Here is a 20,666-nt window from a genome sequence, read left to right as displayed (position 1 = left end):
ATGAACAGATTGGAATATAGAAATATAATTTGTAAAAAACATCAGAAGCAGACATAAGTATTCTCTGCAGAGGGCTCTGTAATGAGGCAATAGCTAGGGGATGTTCCTCCTGGTGTATAGAATGTGTTGCAGCATCTCTAAGGACTCACATGGGGCCTTGCTCAGACTGAGAAGAAAGTGGAATTACACTGCTTGCCAAGGTTGGAGCTGCCTTGAGGTAGTCTGGGGTGAATGCAGATACTAAGGCAGGAGGTTTGTGGGGAAGCCAGGACACAGACAGCTCTGATAGAAGGTAATGGTCCTCAAGCTTGCAGAAAAGTAGACATGCCTGGGAAGGTTGTCCCAGAGGCTGTGGACCTGGGAAATGCACAGCTAGCTCAGATGAAAGCCTTGGTGGCTTTATTTAAGAATCCAAGCTCAAATTCTCCCACTTCTCTGTACTCCGCAGAGCCAAGGCAGGTATCATTTTGAAAATTTCATAAATTTTGGATAGTTACACTTTTTAAGTGTCTTCTTTCTTCAACAAGCTTGTAACACCTACCAGAGCACAGAACAAAGATACATACCTGTGGCTTCCACAATATAAAGACTATATTTATCACATATATTTATTTTTAATTATATATTTTCACACATATCTAATATATCTTAATTAAATTATTTTTTGATTACATAGTATATTTAATACATAACTTAATATATTTAATCCATGTGCTCTTTTTAGTCAAATATTATTTAGGGAAGAAATGGAAACCACTATTTCTAGCACCTACTATTGCCAAATATGTACTAGTTTCTTCCCTATGATTTATCTCAGAAATTGATATAAAAACCAGGCATTTTTGACAGTATTACCCTTAGACAAGTAAGGCTGGAAAAACCCTGGCAGTGTGTTTAGAAGTTCACCTTAAATCCTTCTCCAGTCATGACCTACCCAGTACCAAGGGTCAAGCAGAAAAAAACACCAGGACCTACACCCCTTCTCTTACTAGATATGTTCTGAGTCCAGTGACCTCAGAATCCTTTGCCTTAATGATTCTGAGTCTTATTTCAGGACCTTCCTGGGCCCTTCACTCCTAGGGGCAGGCTTAACTGAATAGTAGCCTGTAGATCACTCCTTAGGGCAGCGACCAGTTGAGGGAAAGGTGAATAGAACTTGGACTTTCCAACTAGATTTTCCATATGCTTTCTTGTGAAGTCCCTGGGGTTTGGGATAGAGAAGAAGAGAGCAGGGACCAGGTTGGGGTAGGACACTAGTCTCCCCTTGTACTCTGCATGGGGCTGCGTGTATTAGGAGTAGTTCTGAGTTTGTTTTTATTTCCTCCATTTTACAGAAGAAAAAAGCTGAATCTTAGGGAGATCAAGCATCTTGTATAAGTTTCATACCTAAAAAGTGGAAAAGAAAAGATTTTTATTCACTACTTGGTCTAGTAAGAAACAAAATAACTGAGAATGATGATGAAATGGGCTATTCAGAAAGCTATTAGTCAAATGTACCTTTTAGAATGATCTACCTTTCTAATTGTTTTTTGCTGATAAAGAGGATAAATACTAGCAGTGTTGCTGAAAAAGCGAAATATAGCCTTTCACTAAAGACCCCTACAGATAAGACTACCGAAGATGAGAAAGCCTTTTTCAGTCTTCCACCTTCATGTATTTGAATATGAATTTATAAATCGGGAGCTGACAGTCAATGAACAGGAATGTCACTACCTACCTATACAGTACACATTCAACTATCAAATTAAAAATAATCATATATACTGTGCAAAGAACCTTATTATCAGGATAAAACCAAAGCTTTGCAGTTGGGATTTAGGTTATGTAAGACCAGCCACTCATTTTATGATAAAGATGTCAAGGCCCACAGAGGATAAACTAATTGTTAGCTTAAATAATAAGTACCATGAAATTGGGCCTTGACTTCAGAGGTACACTATAGCTAGTCTGTACTAACTTGAAAGAGACAATATTTAAATTTTCATGAGGTTTTCAAGTCAGCTGACCATGATCAGAGTATTTACACCAGAGGAATTGGCAAACTCTACAAATCAGGGCTTTCCTCTTCTACCCACGGAGAACTGGTTGTTCAACTTTTACCAGCACACCTTAGGCCAAGTTGGTTTTTTTCCTCCTATGTCTTGAGAAATTGAACATTAGGTTTCTTGGACTTGAATTTTTTTCTCTGTTCTTATCAGTTACTCTGTTTGTTTGTTACTCCGTAGGGCACAGTACCCACAACGTGTGCCAGATTTTCCTTCTGCAACCTTCAGACTTCCCAATTCAACTACGTGCTTGATCACTCTAATCAGGTGTCTCAGAGTCAGCTGGAACATACCCTAGGTAAAATGAAACCCTTGATTCCTGATTGCTTCCTGTAGCTTGCCCTTGCTTCTACAGGTATTTGCTCTGGTATGCTGGAAGGTATAGTTGATTATTCCCGTCTTTTTCTCATATTGTGTGTTGAATTGTGTGCCCCACATTCATAAATACCTGTGAATGTGACCTTATTAGGAAACAGGGTCTTCCAAATGCAAGCAAGATAAGCTTATATTGGAGTAGGGTAGATCCTTAATCCAATAGAACTGGTGTCCTTATAAGAAGGGAAGAAGAGAGACAAAAACAGTTACATAGGGAAAATTTAATACAATGACAGAGGAAGAAATTGGAATGATATATATACAAGATAAAGGATGTTGGATTTCTAGCAACTACAAGAAGCTGAGAGAAAGGCATAGAACTTATTCTCCCCTATGGCTTTGGTGGGAGCAGGGGAGAGAATAGCTCTGCTGATAGCTTGGTCTCTAAAACTGTTAAGAGAATAAATTTGTATTGTTTTTAAAATACCCAGTTTGTGGTGATTTGTTACAGGAACCCCAGAAACTAATATACCTCACAATCCTCACCCCTCCATGTTCAATCCACCAAAAGGGATTGTCGATTATGGCCCTAAATATAACTCTAATATATCTACTTCTCTGCTGTCACATAAATTCAGGTCACCCTCATCTCTAGCTTGGACTGCAATTTCCAACTGATCTAGACTTGACCCCACCAATCCATTCTGAAAGACCCATAAAAAACATTAGGTCATGTTACCTCCTGAATCTCACTTTAGAAAATCAAATTCTCCCTGACCCTTTGGGATCCAGGTACATTGGTCTTTTTTTTTTCTTCACCTTCAGTTTCTCCTCTTCCTTCTTGCTTCCACTTCCCCAAATTTAGCAAACTCCTTTCCATTTCAGCACCTTTTCAGGAAGTACTTATACTCTATAACTCCTCCTACTACTGTTCTAACCTGCTCCTTCTTAACTTTATGAATTCCCTCCTTCCACCATAAAAAGTATCTCCCTTTCCAGAGCTGTCTACAGTGGGAATTTGCCATTCCCATATCTAGAAATGGAGTCTGATTTTCCTCAATTTGAATTTAGGCTGGCTTCCTAACTTACTTGTAACCAAAGAACTTGCTGAACGTTTTGCTGTGTGACATCCTAGATTAGGTTCCCAAAGTTACAAAGCTTTCACTTAATTTTCTTGAGATACTTGATCTGGGGGAACATGGCCACTATGTAAGAAATTCAACTACCTTTAGACCACCAGGCTGGAGATACCACGTATGGATGATAGAGTTGACAGCCCCATCTGAGCTCAGTCTTTCAGCCATTCCTAACACCAAACTTGTGAATTTTTGTATCCTCTATGTCATCCAATCCACCAGCTGAGTCCCACTGAGTGATTTTAGTCACTCCAAAGAGTAGAAGAACTGCCCAGCCACACCGTGCCTGAATTTCTGATTCACAGTGTCCATTAAACATAATTCAACAGGTATTGTTTTAAACTATGAAATGTTGGGATAATTTGTAATGTAGCAATGAGGACATCTCTATAGTAGTTATTCACATCTCACAAACATTAACTCATTGTTCTGACATCTCACAAACATTCACTCATTGTTCTGTGAGATCAGAAGCTCTGTGAAAGCAGGTATTATGTCTATCTTGATTATGATACTATCTCAAGCAGCTAAAATAGGATTTGCTATGTTGTAGATGCTCAATAAAAAAAGTCATAAAGTTTCAGTATAGCAAAGTTGGGCTACTTAAAGCACAAAGACTTCTGGGATACCCTATGTTGAATGAAGGAAAAAATGAGCTCTTTCAGTTCTGGCCACTTGAAATGAAATCTGACATTTGCAATTTCAGTCACAAAGAAATAACTTGGAACTAATTTCTTCCATGCTTCTAAACTGACCAGTCTTATTCAGAATCTTCTACTGAGATGACAAAATGTATTATAAGTTATATTAATATCTTTCAGGAGCTGAAGTAATTTGATACAATAAAGGTCAGAATGTAGCTTCATATAAAAGCTGAAAAGACTATGATTTAAGGGAGACTATCCAATATCAACAAGACAGTACTCTTGTTTTTTCACCATCAATTTTAATAAACTCATTAACCCATGTGTTGATGTGTCTGCCAGTAAATATTATAGAAACTTACAATAGTTAAACTGCCCCACATTCACCTTAAACAAAATAGAATGGGAAGTATCAGCCTCATTTACATAATTGTTTTTGATTCCCTAGACAGAAATAATTTTCAGGGTTGTCTTGTCCAGACATAATCTGCAATTCAAACTAGAGGTTTTAGAATTTTTTCATTCAGTTTCGTTGTGATAAGAATCCAACCTGTCTCTTCAGGTTAAATCTTGCCTGAAATGTTTTACACATATCCTGGTCTTTTGTTGCAAGATAATTCTGACCAATCTAAAATTAGAGTGTGAAAACACTATCTCTTTATTTCTTCCACACCCATCCCTGAGACGTGAAAATGCCACCAACCAGATTTTCTTCTCATCTATGCCCTAATGTATTTTCTTGTATAGTCATTTTATATTGATGGCTCTACACATATGACAATTCAACTTTACATTTTTTGACTTTATGATGTTGTGAAAGTACCAACACCCCCATTCTGTTTCTCACTTTCAGTATAGTATTCAATAACTTAAATGAGATACTCAATACTTTTTTATGACTTTGCCCAACTAAAGGATAATGTAAGAGTTTTGAGCCCAATTAAGGCAGGCTAGACTAAGCTGTGATGATTGATAGGTCATGTGTATTAAACACATTTTTTTCATTTATAATATTTTCAACTTAAAGTAGGTCTATTGGGACATAAGTCAAGGAGTATCTATATAGTTGCTCAATAAATACAAAATTAAATTACTTAATAAAGGATGCTCAAAATGGATCATATAATTACAAATTGTTTACCTTGATTTCCCCTTCAAAGTATATGCATCACCTCAGATATTTAACTTCTTACATTCTAAAAACAGTCTATAGTTGTAAAATAGCTTGCATACAATTCATTTGAACTTTCTAAGAATTATTTCTCAGAGGTAGTTTTAATTATTGTATAAAGTCAGGATGGGTTAAGCTATGCTGCATTAACAAGTATCTCTCAAATATCAGTTAATTATTTATCACTTGTGTTACATAGTGTTTGGGGGCCTAAAGGACCGGGGGGCGGGTGTCTATAACCCTTATAATCACTTAGGGACCTAAGTCTGATAGAGGTTCTGAATTGGGATATGTTTCCAAGATCATGAAAACAGGAAACAGGGTTGCTGGCAAACTGTGCACTGGCTCTTGATGTTTCTACCTGGAAGTACTACATACCTAATTTTCTCACACTTTATTAGCCAAAGAAGGCACATGGCAGTGCCAATTTTCAAAGGTTGTAAAGCTTTTAAGGCCTTTGAGAAGCCTGGGGAAAAAAGGAGACAAGAATTGGGATATTTTGCAGTGCTTTAATGAACATCATAAATTAGAAAGTGACCTATGGCCTCACAATAATTTGTTGGAGGGGAACAAAAATTCCAGAATTTTTTACTCTTACCTGTAAGAGGATAATCTACTGACCATGTATTTCCCAATGTCCAGTAGAAGGCAGTTAAAATAAAGGAAACTGCCAGATAAATATAATCATTTTTGAGATAAACAGTTGATCTGTTTGTATAAGAAAATTGTTGCTATGATTTGGATGAGGTTTGTTCCTTCTAAAACTTATGTTGAAACTCAATTCCCATTGAAGCAGCATTGAGAACCAGGATGTTTGGCCTACATATATCGGATTATTCTATTCTTGGATTAATGAATTAATGGGTTATCACTGTAGTGGCTTTGTTATAAACATGAGCTACAGCACACTTCCTGTGTTTCACCATGTGTTGCCTTCCACCATGATATGATGCAACAAGAAAGCCCTCACCAGATGCTGACTGGATTCCAGTGGCATATTCTTGAACTTTCCAGCTTACAGAATAGTGAGCCAAATAAACTTGTATTCTTTATAAACTGCCTAATCTTATATTTGCAATAGAAAATGGGCTAACACAATACTGTTCCATATCTTAGAGTATCTCTGTGCTTCTAGAACTAACTATTATAAAACAATGGGATTATCTACTGACCATTCTTCAAGAGGAAATGCTTAGGATCTTGGTACCCAACAGCATCGGCATCACTTGGGAGCTTGCTATAAAGGCAGCTTCTCAGGCTCTGTCCCAGACCTAATAAATAAAAATTTGATTTTAACAAAATCTCTAGGTGAACCACATGAACATTAACATTTGAAAAGCAGTGAATTAGAACTTCTGGAGTATACCCATGAAATAATATGTCATGGTTGAAATTACACAAATGGTGCCCAAGGTTTAAAAAAGGTTTTCTTTTTTAAAATTTGAATTTTCAAATAGTCGTAGGGCTTATGATTAAAAGAAAATTAGAGTGATGAATAAAAGGAGAAGCAAAACCTGCTGTACTTAAGAATTTTATCTGTATAACACTTGCTTGGTAGGCGGCTCTCCTGGGAATGGCATCTTATTTTTCTAGTCTCCAAGGGAAGGGCAGGTATGTGATGTTACTTTAGCTGAATTCCAGCGAGAACAATACAGTATTGGCAGATAATACTATACTGAGCACAACCTACATATCTCACAATACTAAATGGTCAGAAGTTGTCTTTGGATTGGATATAAGGTCCTCAAAGGCAAATTTCTGTTTCAAACTTTGTGGAATGAACACATTTTCAGAGTCTTTCTCAGATTCCACCTTTTCTGGGAAGAAAGTTTATTTTGGTATATATGAATGACACTCTACTACTAACATTAACACAATCGTATGCATCAGAGGTAATACTCATTTGTTTTTGTTTCTGTTTTACTGTCTCTAAAAACAATAATGTGTTCACAAAAAATAAAACAGTAAGATTGAAGTAAAATAAAAAGAAATTAATTGCACAAAATTATTTGCTCTCTAAATGGGAGTTGCTTTTTAGGAAGTTTTAGCCAACATAATTCCAGCCACCTGGGAAAATGCAAACCTGATTTGGTGCTCAACAATAATGTTTAAAATTGTTTAATGCTTCTTGTGAAAATAATTTCACTCTACATAAATTTCTTAATGTAATCACCACCTGGGGAGAAAAGGAAGATACAAACAAATTGCCATACATTTGGTGGCTCTATCTAACATAAATAAGACACATATATCCACCATGGTTTTATGATACATTTTCATTTATACAAGGCCGCTTCTCAAAACTAGTGCAGCAAGATACTGAGAACATTTAATGAGAAACATAAAACACGTACAGATAAGGTAGGAAAATGTATGTGTATTTGGAATCACTTGGAGACACCTAAGTTATCATCCTTATAATTCAAATGTCTTGACACAGTTTTATTCCCACCTGGTTGTAGTAATTTTTCTGTTGCCCCTAAAATAAGCAAGTTTTATCATCAGCAGGTACATGAAACATGGATAGGGTGGTTATTGCACTGCTTCTGGGTTTAGTTCGATAAAAAGCCTGTTTTGCAGGAAGGTAAATCATGTTGTCTACCTGAAATATGAGTCCAAACTGAGAATACCAAGAAAACACATTTGCTCTTTTACTTTAAAAAATGTGAATTTTTGACATCTGATTCCTGCAAGAGGTCAGATGTTGTAGAGGATTTGGTTATAGAGGAATGCTAATTGTTTTACAGTACATTTGACCAGAATTTGGATGCTATAATGTTCATAACATTGCAGAATTACATAACCAGATGATGGAAGGTTTCTCACAGGACCAGTAAAGCTCCTCTCTTCCCTTCATTTCCTTCCATCCCTGCTTTGAGTTGCTGGTTTCTCAAAATCACTCAGGAAACCACTGAAGACTGTTAACAGATTATTCAAAACCCCCAAATGACTACCCAAGGACAAGAAAATGCACTCTTTTTTTTTTTTTTTTTTTTTAGAAGTACCTGGAAAACAATGTGCAGACCACTGCCAGTGAGCTGGCATCCTTCTCACAGTAATGAATAGTAGTCATTAATTTGGTTGTTAATGGAACACAATGTCCAGTCTAGCTTTAGACCTCTAAGGTTCCTGTGGTGTTTTCTTCCAAGCTGGAGTGGCTTTGCATGGGTATATGTATCTTCTTTTCATAGTTAATGAACTCTTGGATTTACTTATTTGTTTATTCATTCATTTATTTATGATTCTGGGGATTGAACCTAGCTACATCCCAGCCCCTGGCAGGATCCATTTATATAATACAGTTAAATTTGAGTTTATTTCCAGAAATGTATTTTAGCCATTCTCATTAGTATCAAACAGAATTACGTCATTGCTCAGATGCCCCTACTAGTGAGTAGGGCAGCTTGTCCTTTGTTATGTAGAAATTATTTCTGTTGTAATTTGTTAAGGATACACTCATAAGTCTTTAAGATTACTTACATTTCTCCTAATTTTTATGATAAAAGAATGCTTTTCTGTGATCATTTAAGATTAGTTCCTATCCTTATGTGCCTCTTAATGATATCACATTTGCTTTAGTGTTGCCTAATTTTCCATGAAGCATCTTTCATTCATTCAAGGTGTATTTGTTATCAGTCACTTTTCTAATTACTTGAGTGAGCAAAGCTGACAAAACTCCCTACCCTCAAGACACACACAATTTTCAAGTTGCATCTTTAGATGATCTTTCAAAATAAAAGATCCTAACTGGTGAAATCAACTCATTTGGTCCCTATGTCCAAATCATAGCTAGCATTTAGTAGCTAGCTATGAACATTTATGAACCATTTATTTTATGTCTGGAAAATGGATAATCACTTTATAGTTAGCTCATTTAATCCTCACAATAACTAGAAGGAGGCATTATAAGATGCTTATTTTACAGGTGAGGAAAGTGAAGGTCAGAGATATTAAGAGGGGGACACATGATTAGATTCTTTTGGCTCTTAAAAGCCTTCCCATATTCCAGTGATGCCTTACACACATATGATGAATGTATGAAAGAATGGAATGAATGAATGCACCGTTTGGACTTACCATTCATCATAACATAAACACTAACTCCTTAAATTACTCTAGAAAGATTAGGCATTTTGCAGGGGAAAGGAGAGAGTAGGAGGGTTAATAGGTAATTAGTGGGTTTTGATTTTGAGTGAGTTTAGGCAGCTGATTTTACCGTGATTGGGTACCTCCAGAGCTGAGGCATGGTCGCCTTATTTCCTAAGGGGCAGATATACCATTCTCTTTGCTCTGGGGTCTCAAGCTGAGCTGCCTCTGAGATTCAAAACCAGTAGCAATGCTGGAGAAGAGTTCCCTCAGAGTCCCTGGAATGGGAGGAGACCTGAAGGAGGGGCATCTACAAGCGACGTTAAACCGTGATGTGACAGAGCCCACAGAAGAGCCACCTGATCCGGTAGTCTGCATGAGAAACTGCGCCTGCAAAATTAGATAGGATTTGAAAAGATGGAAGGTACCGCTGTCTAGGGTAAAACCTCTAAGGTTTTGGTAAAGGAAATGAATCACTTCCCTTCCTTTTTCCCTCACAGTATGGCTCCAGGACCCCAGTTAAATTTCCAGACAATCTCTTTCCCTTCCCCATACCCCTTTCCCGCCATCTCCCTCCTCTCCTCCTTTACCTCGCCAGGCATACGCATGCGCGGAGAGATTCTTGGCCGTGACTGCCCGAGATTCGGTGGCATCGATCGACTCGGAGCTCGGCTTCTCGACCTGTCGGCGCTCGATTGAGAAGCGCGGTAGCCTTACTTCCGGTGCCTGCCTCTGTTTCCGGCTTTGGCTTCTTAGGCCTCAGGTGGGCAGAAGTGGCATATACCTTTCGGTTGTGGTTGCTGCGCAAGCTGGCCCCATTCTCCGCTGTTTGAACCGGAGCAGACGAGACACGAAGGTGGGTTCGGAACGCGTCTGACCACTGGTTCGCGAAGGAGTGGGCGTGGGGGCGAGGAAGGGATCAAGACTAGCGGGCTGGCGTGGCAAGGCCCTACGAATTTAGGAGCCTCCTCACTAGTGGGACAGGTTGGGGCTTGGAATTTGTGGCAGCGCCTTTGGGCTTCGGACCCGGGCATTTGGCAAACGTGCGGGTGTTTGGAGAGCCAGGCAGCTTGCTCTTGCGAGGTAAAGGACAATAATGCGCTCGTGCTTGGCGTTTGCATTTAGTTCACTGCACTTTCAGGTGACTTTCAGCAGCTCTCTTGGATTGCGGAGGCCGATGATGTAGTATTTTCGGGTGCTCCTTCACGAATCCAGCCCACCGTCAATCTCTAGATACTGCAAGAACCTCCGCTCTGGTCTCCTCCTTCATTTTGACTTCGGTCAACTTCCTACTAGTTGTCAACTTCGTGACCCCCAGCCCTTCTCCAAGTTTCAGTTTAGAGGGTTCCCAGTTTTTGAGAGGCGATATCTTTCATTCTGTTTTCTGCATAAGTATTACTCTTCCCTAGTAAGTCATCATGTGACGTTCGTATACATCGTAATATTTGTGAGATAAAGGAATATATGGGACCCTGAGGAAATAAAACATGTTCACAGTTTTCTGCTAAAAACTATGTGGAATATGAGGTATGAAATAATGTGGCGAATGTGAAAGAAAAGTATGGGGGAAAAAAAGAAGGCAAGGGCTGAATTCTCAGGCCTGCTGCTTATTAGTTGTGTTACATTGGGCAAGTCCCCCTAACTTTCAGTAACTGATAATATTAGCTACTAGGTGTTTTTTGACAATGCAAGAGTTCCATTGTGTAGGTACTGTTACTATTCCCATTTTATAGATGATGATCTGAGAGATTAAGGAACTTAACTTCCGTGAAACAGCTAGTTAGAACCATAGACAAGGTTTGAGTTCCTATCTGGTTGGCACTAGAATCTGAGCTCTTAACCATCATGCAACACTTTTGAACTCCATTACTTCACATTGGTTAGCGGTAACCTTGGAGTCAACCTTGGTGATGATGTAAATAAATTAAAATAGGCATGAAAGTTCTATATAGGTGTACCTGTGAAGGATTTTGCAAACTTCATTTAATGATCTGTCATGATGATACTAGATATATGTTTGCTGGTCTCTTTTTTCATTTTACTTCATTTCTAAATTTTTAAAGCATCGAAAAAGAAATTATATCAGGCAGGTGAAAAAACTATCATTTCTCCTAAGTGGAAGGTAAATATGAAAGTATTATTTTGAATAAAATGAGGTTATTAGAATATGGTTATGTACTGCTGATCCACCAAGTTTTAAATTAATTTATTTATTCATTTTGTGCTACTAGTTATTGAACCCAGGGGTGCTGTTTCACTGACTTAACATTCCCCAGCGAAAGTTGCTGAAGCTGATTTGTAACTTGTGATCCTCTTTGTCTCAGTGTCTGGAATAGCTAAAAGTGCAGGCATGTGGGCTACCACATCTAGCTTGTTCTACCAAGTTTTGAGCCTGGGCACTATTATTTTGCCTAAAAAAGAGTACTAGCAAATACTAGGGAAGAAGTAAAGTCTACTGCCAACTGATAGTTTCTGACATTTGAGATTGAAGGAGAATTGAAAGATTAATAACCTTTGTGTTATGTCCTTTTGCCGTATTCCAATATGATCTAATTCTTGTTAATAACAGATTATTTATTGTCTCTTTAGGCTACTTGAAGAATCTGACCCAAACATGGATATCAGACCAAATCATACAATTTATATCAACAATATGAATGACAAAATTAAAAAAGAAGGTATGTGCTTTTTAAAATATTTGTTCACAGCTAAAAATGTGTTAGTTGGGCACAATGGTGCATGCATGGAATTACAGCAACTAGGGAGGCTGAGGCAGGATCGCAAGTTTGAGGCAAGCTTCAGCAATTTAGCTAGGTCCTAAGCAACTTGGTGAGACCCTGCCTCAAAATTCCCAGTATCCTATCCTCCCCATCAGAAACAAAAATAAAACTAAAACGTATTTATTGCCAAGTACAGTGACACATACTTATAATCTCCATGACTAGGGAGGCTGAAGCAGGAGAATCTCAAATTCAAGACCAGCCTTGGCAACTTAGTGAGACCTGATCTCAAAAATTAAAGAGGTCTTATGATGTAGCTCAGTGATAGAGTGCCCTGGGTTCAGTCCTCAACACCACTCCCTGCTCAAATGTGTTTATTCACTACTGTATTAAGAATTATACAGCTTCAAAACTTCTCATCTAGTCATTTTTCTTAGTGCCTGAAATAATAGTTTATTCTATTTTATGTAAGGCATTTAAAACTTTTTAAAAATAGAAATAGGTAGAGCCTGACAGTGTGTGAGATTTGGTTTTACTCATTATGGTCTCAATATTGGGAATAATATGATGTGTTTTTATTAAAATAACTGTAGAACTAAATAAATAAATAGTGGAGCACTCAATACAATGCCCTTTTATGAAGAATTTTGTTATTGTTTCATTCACAAATGACTTGTTTTTCCTTCTATTTGAACAGAATTGAAGAGATCCCTATATGCCCTTTTTTCTCAGTTTGGGCATGTGGTAGATATAGTGGCTTTAAAGACGATGAAGATGAGAGGGCAAGCCTTTGTTATTTTTAAGGAACTAGGCTCATCCACAAATGCTTTGAGACAGTTACAAGGATTTCCATTTTATGGTAAACCAATGGTGAGATAATCTTATTATTTCAACTTTAATCACTGTTAGTGGTACAGTAGACTTGTGAATGTCAACTTGAAACTGTGGCTATTGCTTTCTGCTTTTAATTATGCATTTTAGAGGGGATTTAGGTTTGCTTTATGTTATTTTTATAGAAATATAGTAGTAAAGTTATTTACTCCTAATTTATGCCAGTTTAAATGGGTAGAACCAAAGTACATTGAGACATACAACATTTTGAAAAATGACTATACAGGTAATATTCTTACCTTATAAAACCTAGAATTAATAATAACCCAGAAGATTTAAGAAGAAATCTCTCTTTTAAACTTGTAAAAACAACACAAAACAAAAATTGTGAGTGAAAAAGGAAATCCAGACTGAAGTTTCAGCAAATACTGTGCGGAAATACTGCATATCAGAAGCTATGCAGTATAGAAAGGGCAGTACCTTAAGAAAAAGTCATAGATTTTAAACTGACAAGTTTTATGTCACATGAGTGGAAATGAAATAGCTATGCATGGAGTGCTTTAAACTCGGGAGTGACAGTGAGATTCACATCTAGCTGATGGTTGAACATTGGATTGTTGTGGGGCCAGACGGAGAGCAGGGAACTCAATCAGTAAACTCTTATTCAGGTCAGAGGTGGTAGTGGACTGTGTAATGGTAGAAACAGTAAAAAGCGAGGGTCCTACAAATGTGAGCAAGTATACTACCTTAGATATTACAAACTGATTTTCCTCAGGAATTAGAATGTGGTGTAGAGGGGTCTTGGAGAGAGAATCAAGGCCCAGGGTTCAGAGGGTCTGGGTCCTCATTCTGGTTCTGCCACTGATAGATTCTGTGCCTATGGTCAGTTTTAATGTATAAGCAGGTTGGATTTCCTTTACTCTAAACGGTATTAACAAATACTCTAAAAGGACTAGATAGAAATACTTTTGACTCTGGGTCACATACAATTTCTGTTTCCTGTTCTTGTGTGTGTGTGTTTTTTACCTGCCCTTTAAAATTGTATTTAAAAAATTCTTAAGTTACAAAAAAGCCATATCAAAACAGAATGACTGGATTTGGCCCACAGACTGTTGTGTAGTCCACTGGTATCATCCCTTCATTTCACAGATGAAGAATCAGGCACAGAAATATTATTTGATCATCCAGGTTATATTAATATAACCAGGGGCAGCATCAGAACTTAAAAACATCTCCTAACACCTAGTCTTGTGATTTTTCTTTTTTCTTATGCTAGGAGTTAAACTTTCTGTAAAGGGTCAGATAGTAAATATTATGAATTTTGCTAGCCAGGTGATCTTTGTTGCAGCTACTCATGGAATTCTGCCAACATAACAAGAAAAGCAGCAGGAGATGAGATGAAAATGAATGGGTATGGCTGTGTTGTATCAAGACAGACATAATTTATAAAATCAGGTAGTGCTAGCTGTGGACCCTTAGTTTAAGGACCCTGTTCTACATCCTGATGTTCCCTGAGTTTGAGTAAATTATCATTTTCTGAAACCAGCTGAACTTTCTTACTAATATGAAGAAATAGCATAATTGAGTTCTCAGTTAGTAGGCACATAAGATTGGGTTTTAGGCTTTTCCCTGAGTGGCTGAGTGGAGATGACAGTTTTTTTGTTTGTTTGTTTTTGTTAGAGAGAGAGAGAATTTTAATATTTATTTTTTTAGTTTTCGGCGGACACAACATCTTTGTATGTGGTGCTGAGGATCGAACCCAGGCCACACGCATGCCAGGCGAGCGCGCTACCGCTTGAGCCACATCTCCAGCCCAAGAGATGACAGTTTTGAGTGTTCCTGTTTACTCAGCTACAGGAAAGGTGGAAATCATTTGCTGTATTTGGCACCAGCCTCATATTGCCAACTAATTATTTAATATCAGTGGAAAATGTCTGTCTGATTTTATATGAAGGTATTTTGGAAGTTTTTTTTTCCTGCCTTCAGGAAAGTAGCAGGTCTGCCATATTTCTAGAAGAGGAGGAATGAAATTCTTTGAACTTTCTCATTTATGTTTCTTTAACTGCTTTTAGTTGCTCTTCTGTTTTAACGTCAATATACTAAAAGAGAAAGAAAATTTGTTTTCATTTGTAATTCTGAACAAAATTATTTTTTGTGATTCGAGGACATTTATTTACTTAATTCCAAAAATACCTCAATAAAGTAGAATCATCTTTGTCTTGAAACCTTTAGCATAAATGTATATCTTGGCCTTCTCTATCTGTAAGTTACAAATGAATTTTTATCGTTTCTGATATTTAGTTTAGGTCAGGGTTTCTAAATGCTAACAGTTTTGATGTTTTGAACCAAATAATACTTTGTTATAAGGGGTCTTTTTGTTCATTGTAGGGTGTTTAGAAGCATCCCTGGCCTCTGCCCACTAGATGCCAGGAGCATGTCAGCCAGCAGTGTCTCCTGAGAGTGCATCTGTCTCCAGGAAGCAAAATTACCTTTAGTTGAAAACCACTGGCTTAGACCAGCTAGTTAAGAACTGTTGCTGAGATCATATATTTTCACAGGTTACAGTATCATAAGGAGAAATCAGGTCACGTAAGGTCTGTTTAGGTCAGAGTCAAGTTGAAGAACTAGTGAGTTGGGAGAACATACTTGGAATCAAGTTAGAATTTAGTGTGAGCTGTCAGCTTGTCTGCTTTGATTAGATCATGATGGCAAGACTAGCAGAGCTGTTTACAGGAATAAGTACACCTAGAGCTAAAGAAGTTCAGCGGCCATGCAGAAAAGGCCTGGGGTTCTGAAGTGTGGTGCTAGGCCATCTTTTCCCTTGTTTCTCTACCACATTCATCTCCAGTTGAAATAAAGGAAAAGAAAGAATTGCTCTTGGTTTTGACAAGTTTCCTGCCTTCTAATCCAGATCATTTTACGCGGTATTTTTTCTTTCAGACCAAGATCAAATTCTTGTATACAAGGCAATTTTAAATGCTAATTGTAGGACTATTGTGTTTGATGTGATCAGAGAGGTGGTTGCTCTTTCAGCTCCATAGTAGAAGTGTTTGCTTGAAATGGAATTTGGAGTTTTCAGATAATTGTACCCCAGATAACAGTTTAATTCATTGTAAAAAATTTTGGATAGTTTATTGATGTTGAATTAGCTGGGTGGTGATGCTTTAGGCCAGGGCCACGCTAAAAATGTTGTTTTCCGAGCCTGTAGCATCGCCATCCTCTTGTGCTTATTAAAAGTACAAAATCTCTGGACTCACCCAAACTTACCGCAGTTTTTCCAGGCAATTAAATTCCACACTGTAGTTGAAATGCCATCTTAGACTAGTGGTTTTGAGTGCTTCTATGTCCTCAAAGGCACTTTGGTTCCTGCTGGCTCTGACATGGTAAGAATGAAGCAAGTGGCCTAGCATTAGTAGCTGTAATGCTATACTTTTGTTCCCTTTAAAAAAAAAATTTAAATCTAAGTTGATGCTGCTGTTAAAGTCATTTCATTAAAAAAAAAAAAAAAAAAAGATAGATTCAGCTGGGCTTGGTAGCACATACCAGCCACTTAGAAGGCTGAGATCACAAGCTCAAGGCCAACTTAAGCAATTTAGCAACCCTGTCTCAAAATAAAAAAGGGCTAGAGATGTAGCTTAATGGTAGAGTGCCCCTGGGTTCAAGCCCCAATATGGGGGTTAGGAATTTGCAGGGGAACCCCACATTCAAAGGGCAGTCATTCCCAGTTTTTAATACTTGAACCGTTAAAACTAACAAATTCTAGATGACAAATTCCAAGGCTGGTTTGGTACATATGGACCCTTCTACTGAGAGTGGCTGGGAAGAGGTAGGCAAGTTTCTAATGCAGTTTTCTCTTACCAGATGGAGAGAAGCAGAAATACAGATATTACAAAGTCTGGTTTTTCCCATTTGAAAATGTATAATTTTTCTTTGAGTACACACAGTTGAATCTTTATCTTACTTGTAAATCGTAGACAAAACTGTATTTTCATTTGGCACTCAGTGTATTTTGATGATTTCCTTAGGGATGTGTGTAAGATTCTCTTATAGTGTATTTGTGTAATGGAATTTGAATCATTAATGACTAGGGTAAGTAGCCTTCAGCATAATGAAATGTAATCTGTTTTCATATAATTAAAACAGCGAATCCAGTATGCAAAAACAGATTCTGATATAATATCTAAAATGCGAGGCACTTTTGCTGATAAAGAAAAGAAAAAAGAAAAGAAAAAAGCCAAAACTTTGGAACAGACTGCAGCAACTGCAAACAAAAAGCCTGGTCAGGTAAGACAGAATAGAAGTTCATATTTTTTTGATGTTAAGAACTTGATAGAAAAAGTCAGGCCTGGTGGTGCACAGCTATAATTCCAGTGACTCGGGAGGCTAAGGCAAGAGGATCGCAAATTAGAGACCAGCCTCAGCAATTTAGCAAGGTCCTAAGCAACTTAGTGAGACCCTGCCTTAAAAAAAAATTTTTTTTAAAGGGTTGAAGATATAGCTCAGTAGTAAAGCGCCCCTGGGATAAAAACCGGCCATAGCCCACCTGCCCCACCCCCCCCACAACCTGGGAGGTGGGAGGAAACTTGGTGGATTCTTGTCATAGACAGGAGGATCTTTGAGGCATGTATTTATTGTATATATGTGTGTTTAAAAAGTGGAATTTTAAGAAGTTGAAATAAACTGAGTTCTAAAATTCCAATGTTTATATTTTAGCAGTAAATTAAAATATAAGTCTTTTCAAATAGAGATTTTAAAAATAGTTTTATTCTTTGCATGAAATTTAATTTTATCTTTTTTCAAAACACATTAATACCTCTTGGTTTACTCCTCAAGTTCTGTTGCCTATAAATAGTACTGCGGATATTATCTTTAATCATGAGTACTCCTCTCAAAGCTTTCTTTGAATAATTCAGGAATACAAAATCTAATTTGAAATACCAGATAAAAGCAAATTACTATCCAAAAGGTAGTTACTTATGGTTTGAAAGTGGTTAGAAATCAATTTCACTAAGTATAATGCTTATATAGAGTTGGGTTTATTTATCTATTTTTAAGAAAGACCAGTCCTCATTTTTTTCCTCTGTTATGTATTTCTCCATAATTTTAAAGATTAGAAGTTAAATTTTATGATATGGTCCTATAAATTTAGGGTTAGACTTTTCAAAAGTAATGACTGAATTAAATACATGAATATTTGAATCAGAATAAAAATGTAAGTTCTTAAAGTAAAATCAAATGGAATAACATACCTTTAAAAATTAATGTTATTTTTATGTTATAAATGCCTTTTGCCCTTTTAAAGAAATTGAAAAGCTTACCTGTACCCCTATTTCTTTTGTTTAGGGAATACCAAATTCAGCTAATCCCCAAGGAAATTCAACACCAAATCCTCAGGTAGTATTTTTTCCATGTGATGCTTTCTTTATAACAATAACTTGCATGTCCAAAACCAAAATTATCTCACCTATAAGACACATGTTAAGTTGCATGCTATTTTAAGAAACTCATTTCTTAAAAACATTTTAAATTCATTTAAGAGGAAGCCTTTTTTGGTTTTATTAGTATATTTCAATTACGTAGTTTAGGTGACAAAATTCTCCAAATATGATTGACCTCCAGATGATTAAATCATAAATATTGCCTTAATTACTATTAAGTACTTAAAACCTGTAATAAGATTGTATTGTTCCAAACTTGGGATGTCTTAATTTGAATGTTTGTGTCTTTAAGTTGCTGTTTGGAGAAATAAATATTTCTCCAGTGCCATTGCTTTTTGGCTTCATTGTTTGGTGTCGTAAGATTTCACAAGCCTATTCTGGTGTATAGCCCTCTGAAGTTTAAGTTTTCCTGGGAGAACCAAATGGCTTACAGTGCTGTGTATACTTACAAGCTAACTTTGCTTCTTTTTTTTTTTTTTTTCTTTATTTCTTAAATAGGTCCCTGATTACCCTCCAAACTATATTTTGTTCCTTAATAATTTACCAGAAGAGACTAATGAGATGATGCTGTCCATGCTGTTTAATCAGTAAGTTTTCTCATAAACAAGCCTCCTGACAGGACAAATAGCACTTCCATGGGTTGCATCCATTTGTCATCCCACAGCAGCAGTTCCTTACAGGTTCATTTGATTTGGTCCAGCATTAATCACAGATTGAAGCCAATCTACATATTTAGCAAATAAAAATCTTAAATTTCATCTAATATTTGAATTATTAGTTCTGATTAAATGAGTAAAACAGGGAGTACAGCTTTGATACAGTGGTGGAAATAAAATTAGCATAGTTTTTTTCAGTTCTTAATTTTTCTGTTTTTGTGGTACTAGGGACTAGGCCCAGAGTTTAGTATTTGCAAGGCACTCTACCATTGAGCAGATGCTCAGCCCAATATATGCAGTTTTTCATGGCATTTAGTTATATCTTATGTTCTTCCATCCTACTCAGGATTCTTGCTGTGATATGGTTACTTTTCCTAAACCAATGTCAACAAATTATCTACATTTTAAACAGAAAGCAGATATTTATGTATTTGCATACATATATGAGTTGTTTTTGTTCTTCTTAGGTTCCCTGGTTTTAAGGAAGTGCGTCTGGTACCTGGGAGGCATGACATTGCTTTTGTTGAATTTGAAAATGACGGACAGGCTGGAGCTGCCAGGGATGCTTTACAAGGGTTTAAGATCACACCATCCCATGCTATGAAGATCACCTATGCCAAGAAATAACATTTGGGATAGTCATCTTTAATGGACTTGGTATTATTTATGGTGTTTGTTTTGATAACATTTGGCCAGGTCATTTTAATGGTTGGAGGTTGGGGAGAAGTGAAAGTGAAATTTTTATGAAAGACTTAAAAATTCAACCATTCTTTCTTTAGCCTAAGTGAACTATGAAATGTGAAGGCCTTAATTTTGTATAATAAACTTCTCTTTGTATTCTCTACATATAATGCTTCATTTATTGGGCTATTACCCTGTCATCAGATGCTTATTCTAGTTTAGAACACATTTTAAATCATAGAAAACTCCGTATTGATATGTTTTTCTGTTGTTATTTTGGAACAGCTAATGATACAGCAACATTGAATCATTTTAACAAAAGGTAAACAGAATTAGTGAATAGCTGCTAGTAAATGACTTATCTTGATAGTTAAAATGAACATCTGGGTATTAGAAGAAAATGAGACCTGAGCAGTATCTAAATTTGCAGAATATTTCGCTGTTAGTAGGGATTTCACGAATCTTGTCATGCAGTATTTAATTGGATAAAGGCCATTTGTGAGTAATTGAGCTTACTGTTGTCTAGGAAAACAGAAGAAAAGGGACTGCTGTCTTCAAATTTTGTATTTTTTTTCTCTTCCCTCTTGGGGCAGGGCTATTTCTTTTTTTAATTTTTAATTTATTTATATATCACAGCGGAATGCATTACAATTTTTATCACACATCTAGAGCACAGTTTTTCATATCTATGATTGTATACACAGTATATTCACATCAATTTGTATCTTCATACATGTACTTTGGATAATAATTCCATACCCCCTCCCTTCCCCTCCAACCCCCTTGCCTTATCTAGAGTTCGTCTATTCCTCCCATGCCTCCCCTCCCTATCTCACTATGAATCAGCCTCCTTATATCAAAGAAAACATTCGGCATTTGGTTTGGGGGCAGGACTATTTCTAAGGACTATTGTTTTGTTAAAATCTAGTTTCATTATTCGGGG

At 36.9% G+C, this 20,666-nt stretch overlaps 1 protein-coding gene across 1 annotated transcript; it reads left to right on the top strand.

Annotated features, from left to right (window-relative positions):
• The first annotated feature begins 10,110 nt into the window (after positions 1-10,110).
• Positions 10,111-19,893, top strand: Snrpb2 (small nuclear ribonucleoprotein polypeptide B2). The gene is made up of 7 exons (XM_076851499.2): positions 10,111-10,253; positions 11,987-12,075; positions 12,815-12,987; positions 17,092-17,232; positions 18,292-18,342; positions 18,885-18,973; positions 19,510-19,893. Exons 2-7 carry the CDS (start codon positions 12,012-12,014, stop codon positions 19,667-19,669), a joined length of 678 nt encoding a protein of 225 aa, XP_076707614.1. The 5' UTR covers positions 10,111-10,253; positions 11,987-12,011; the 3' UTR covers positions 19,670-19,893.
• Positions 19,894-20,666: the final 773 nt, after the last annotated feature.

The sequence above is a fragment of the Callospermophilus lateralis genome, chromosome 3 (assembly GCF_048772815.1).
Source record: "Callospermophilus lateralis isolate mCalLat2 chromosome 3, mCalLat2.hap1, whole genome shotgun sequence".
NCBI classification, from domain to species: Eukaryota; Metazoa; Chordata; class Mammalia; order Rodentia; family Sciuridae; genus Callospermophilus; species Callospermophilus lateralis.
This window is presented reverse-complemented; position numbering and strand designations above follow the sequence as displayed.

What these genes read in the sequence shown, in the direction of transcription:
- Snrpb2 (XM_076851499.2), top strand. Translation starts at nt 12,012, where the DNA reads ATGGATATCAGACCAAATCATACAATTTATATCAACAATATGAATGAC. An exon ending in CATTTTATGGTAAACCAATG is followed by an intron (nt 12,988 to 17,091) that starts GTGAGATAATCT and finishes TAATTAAAACAG; the next exon opens with CGAATCCAGTATGCAAAAAC. An exon ending in CTGTCCATGCTGTTTAATCA is followed by an intron (nt 18,974 to 19,509) that starts GTAAGTTTTCTC and finishes TGTTCTTCTTAG; the next exon opens with GTTCCCTGGTTTTAAGGAAG.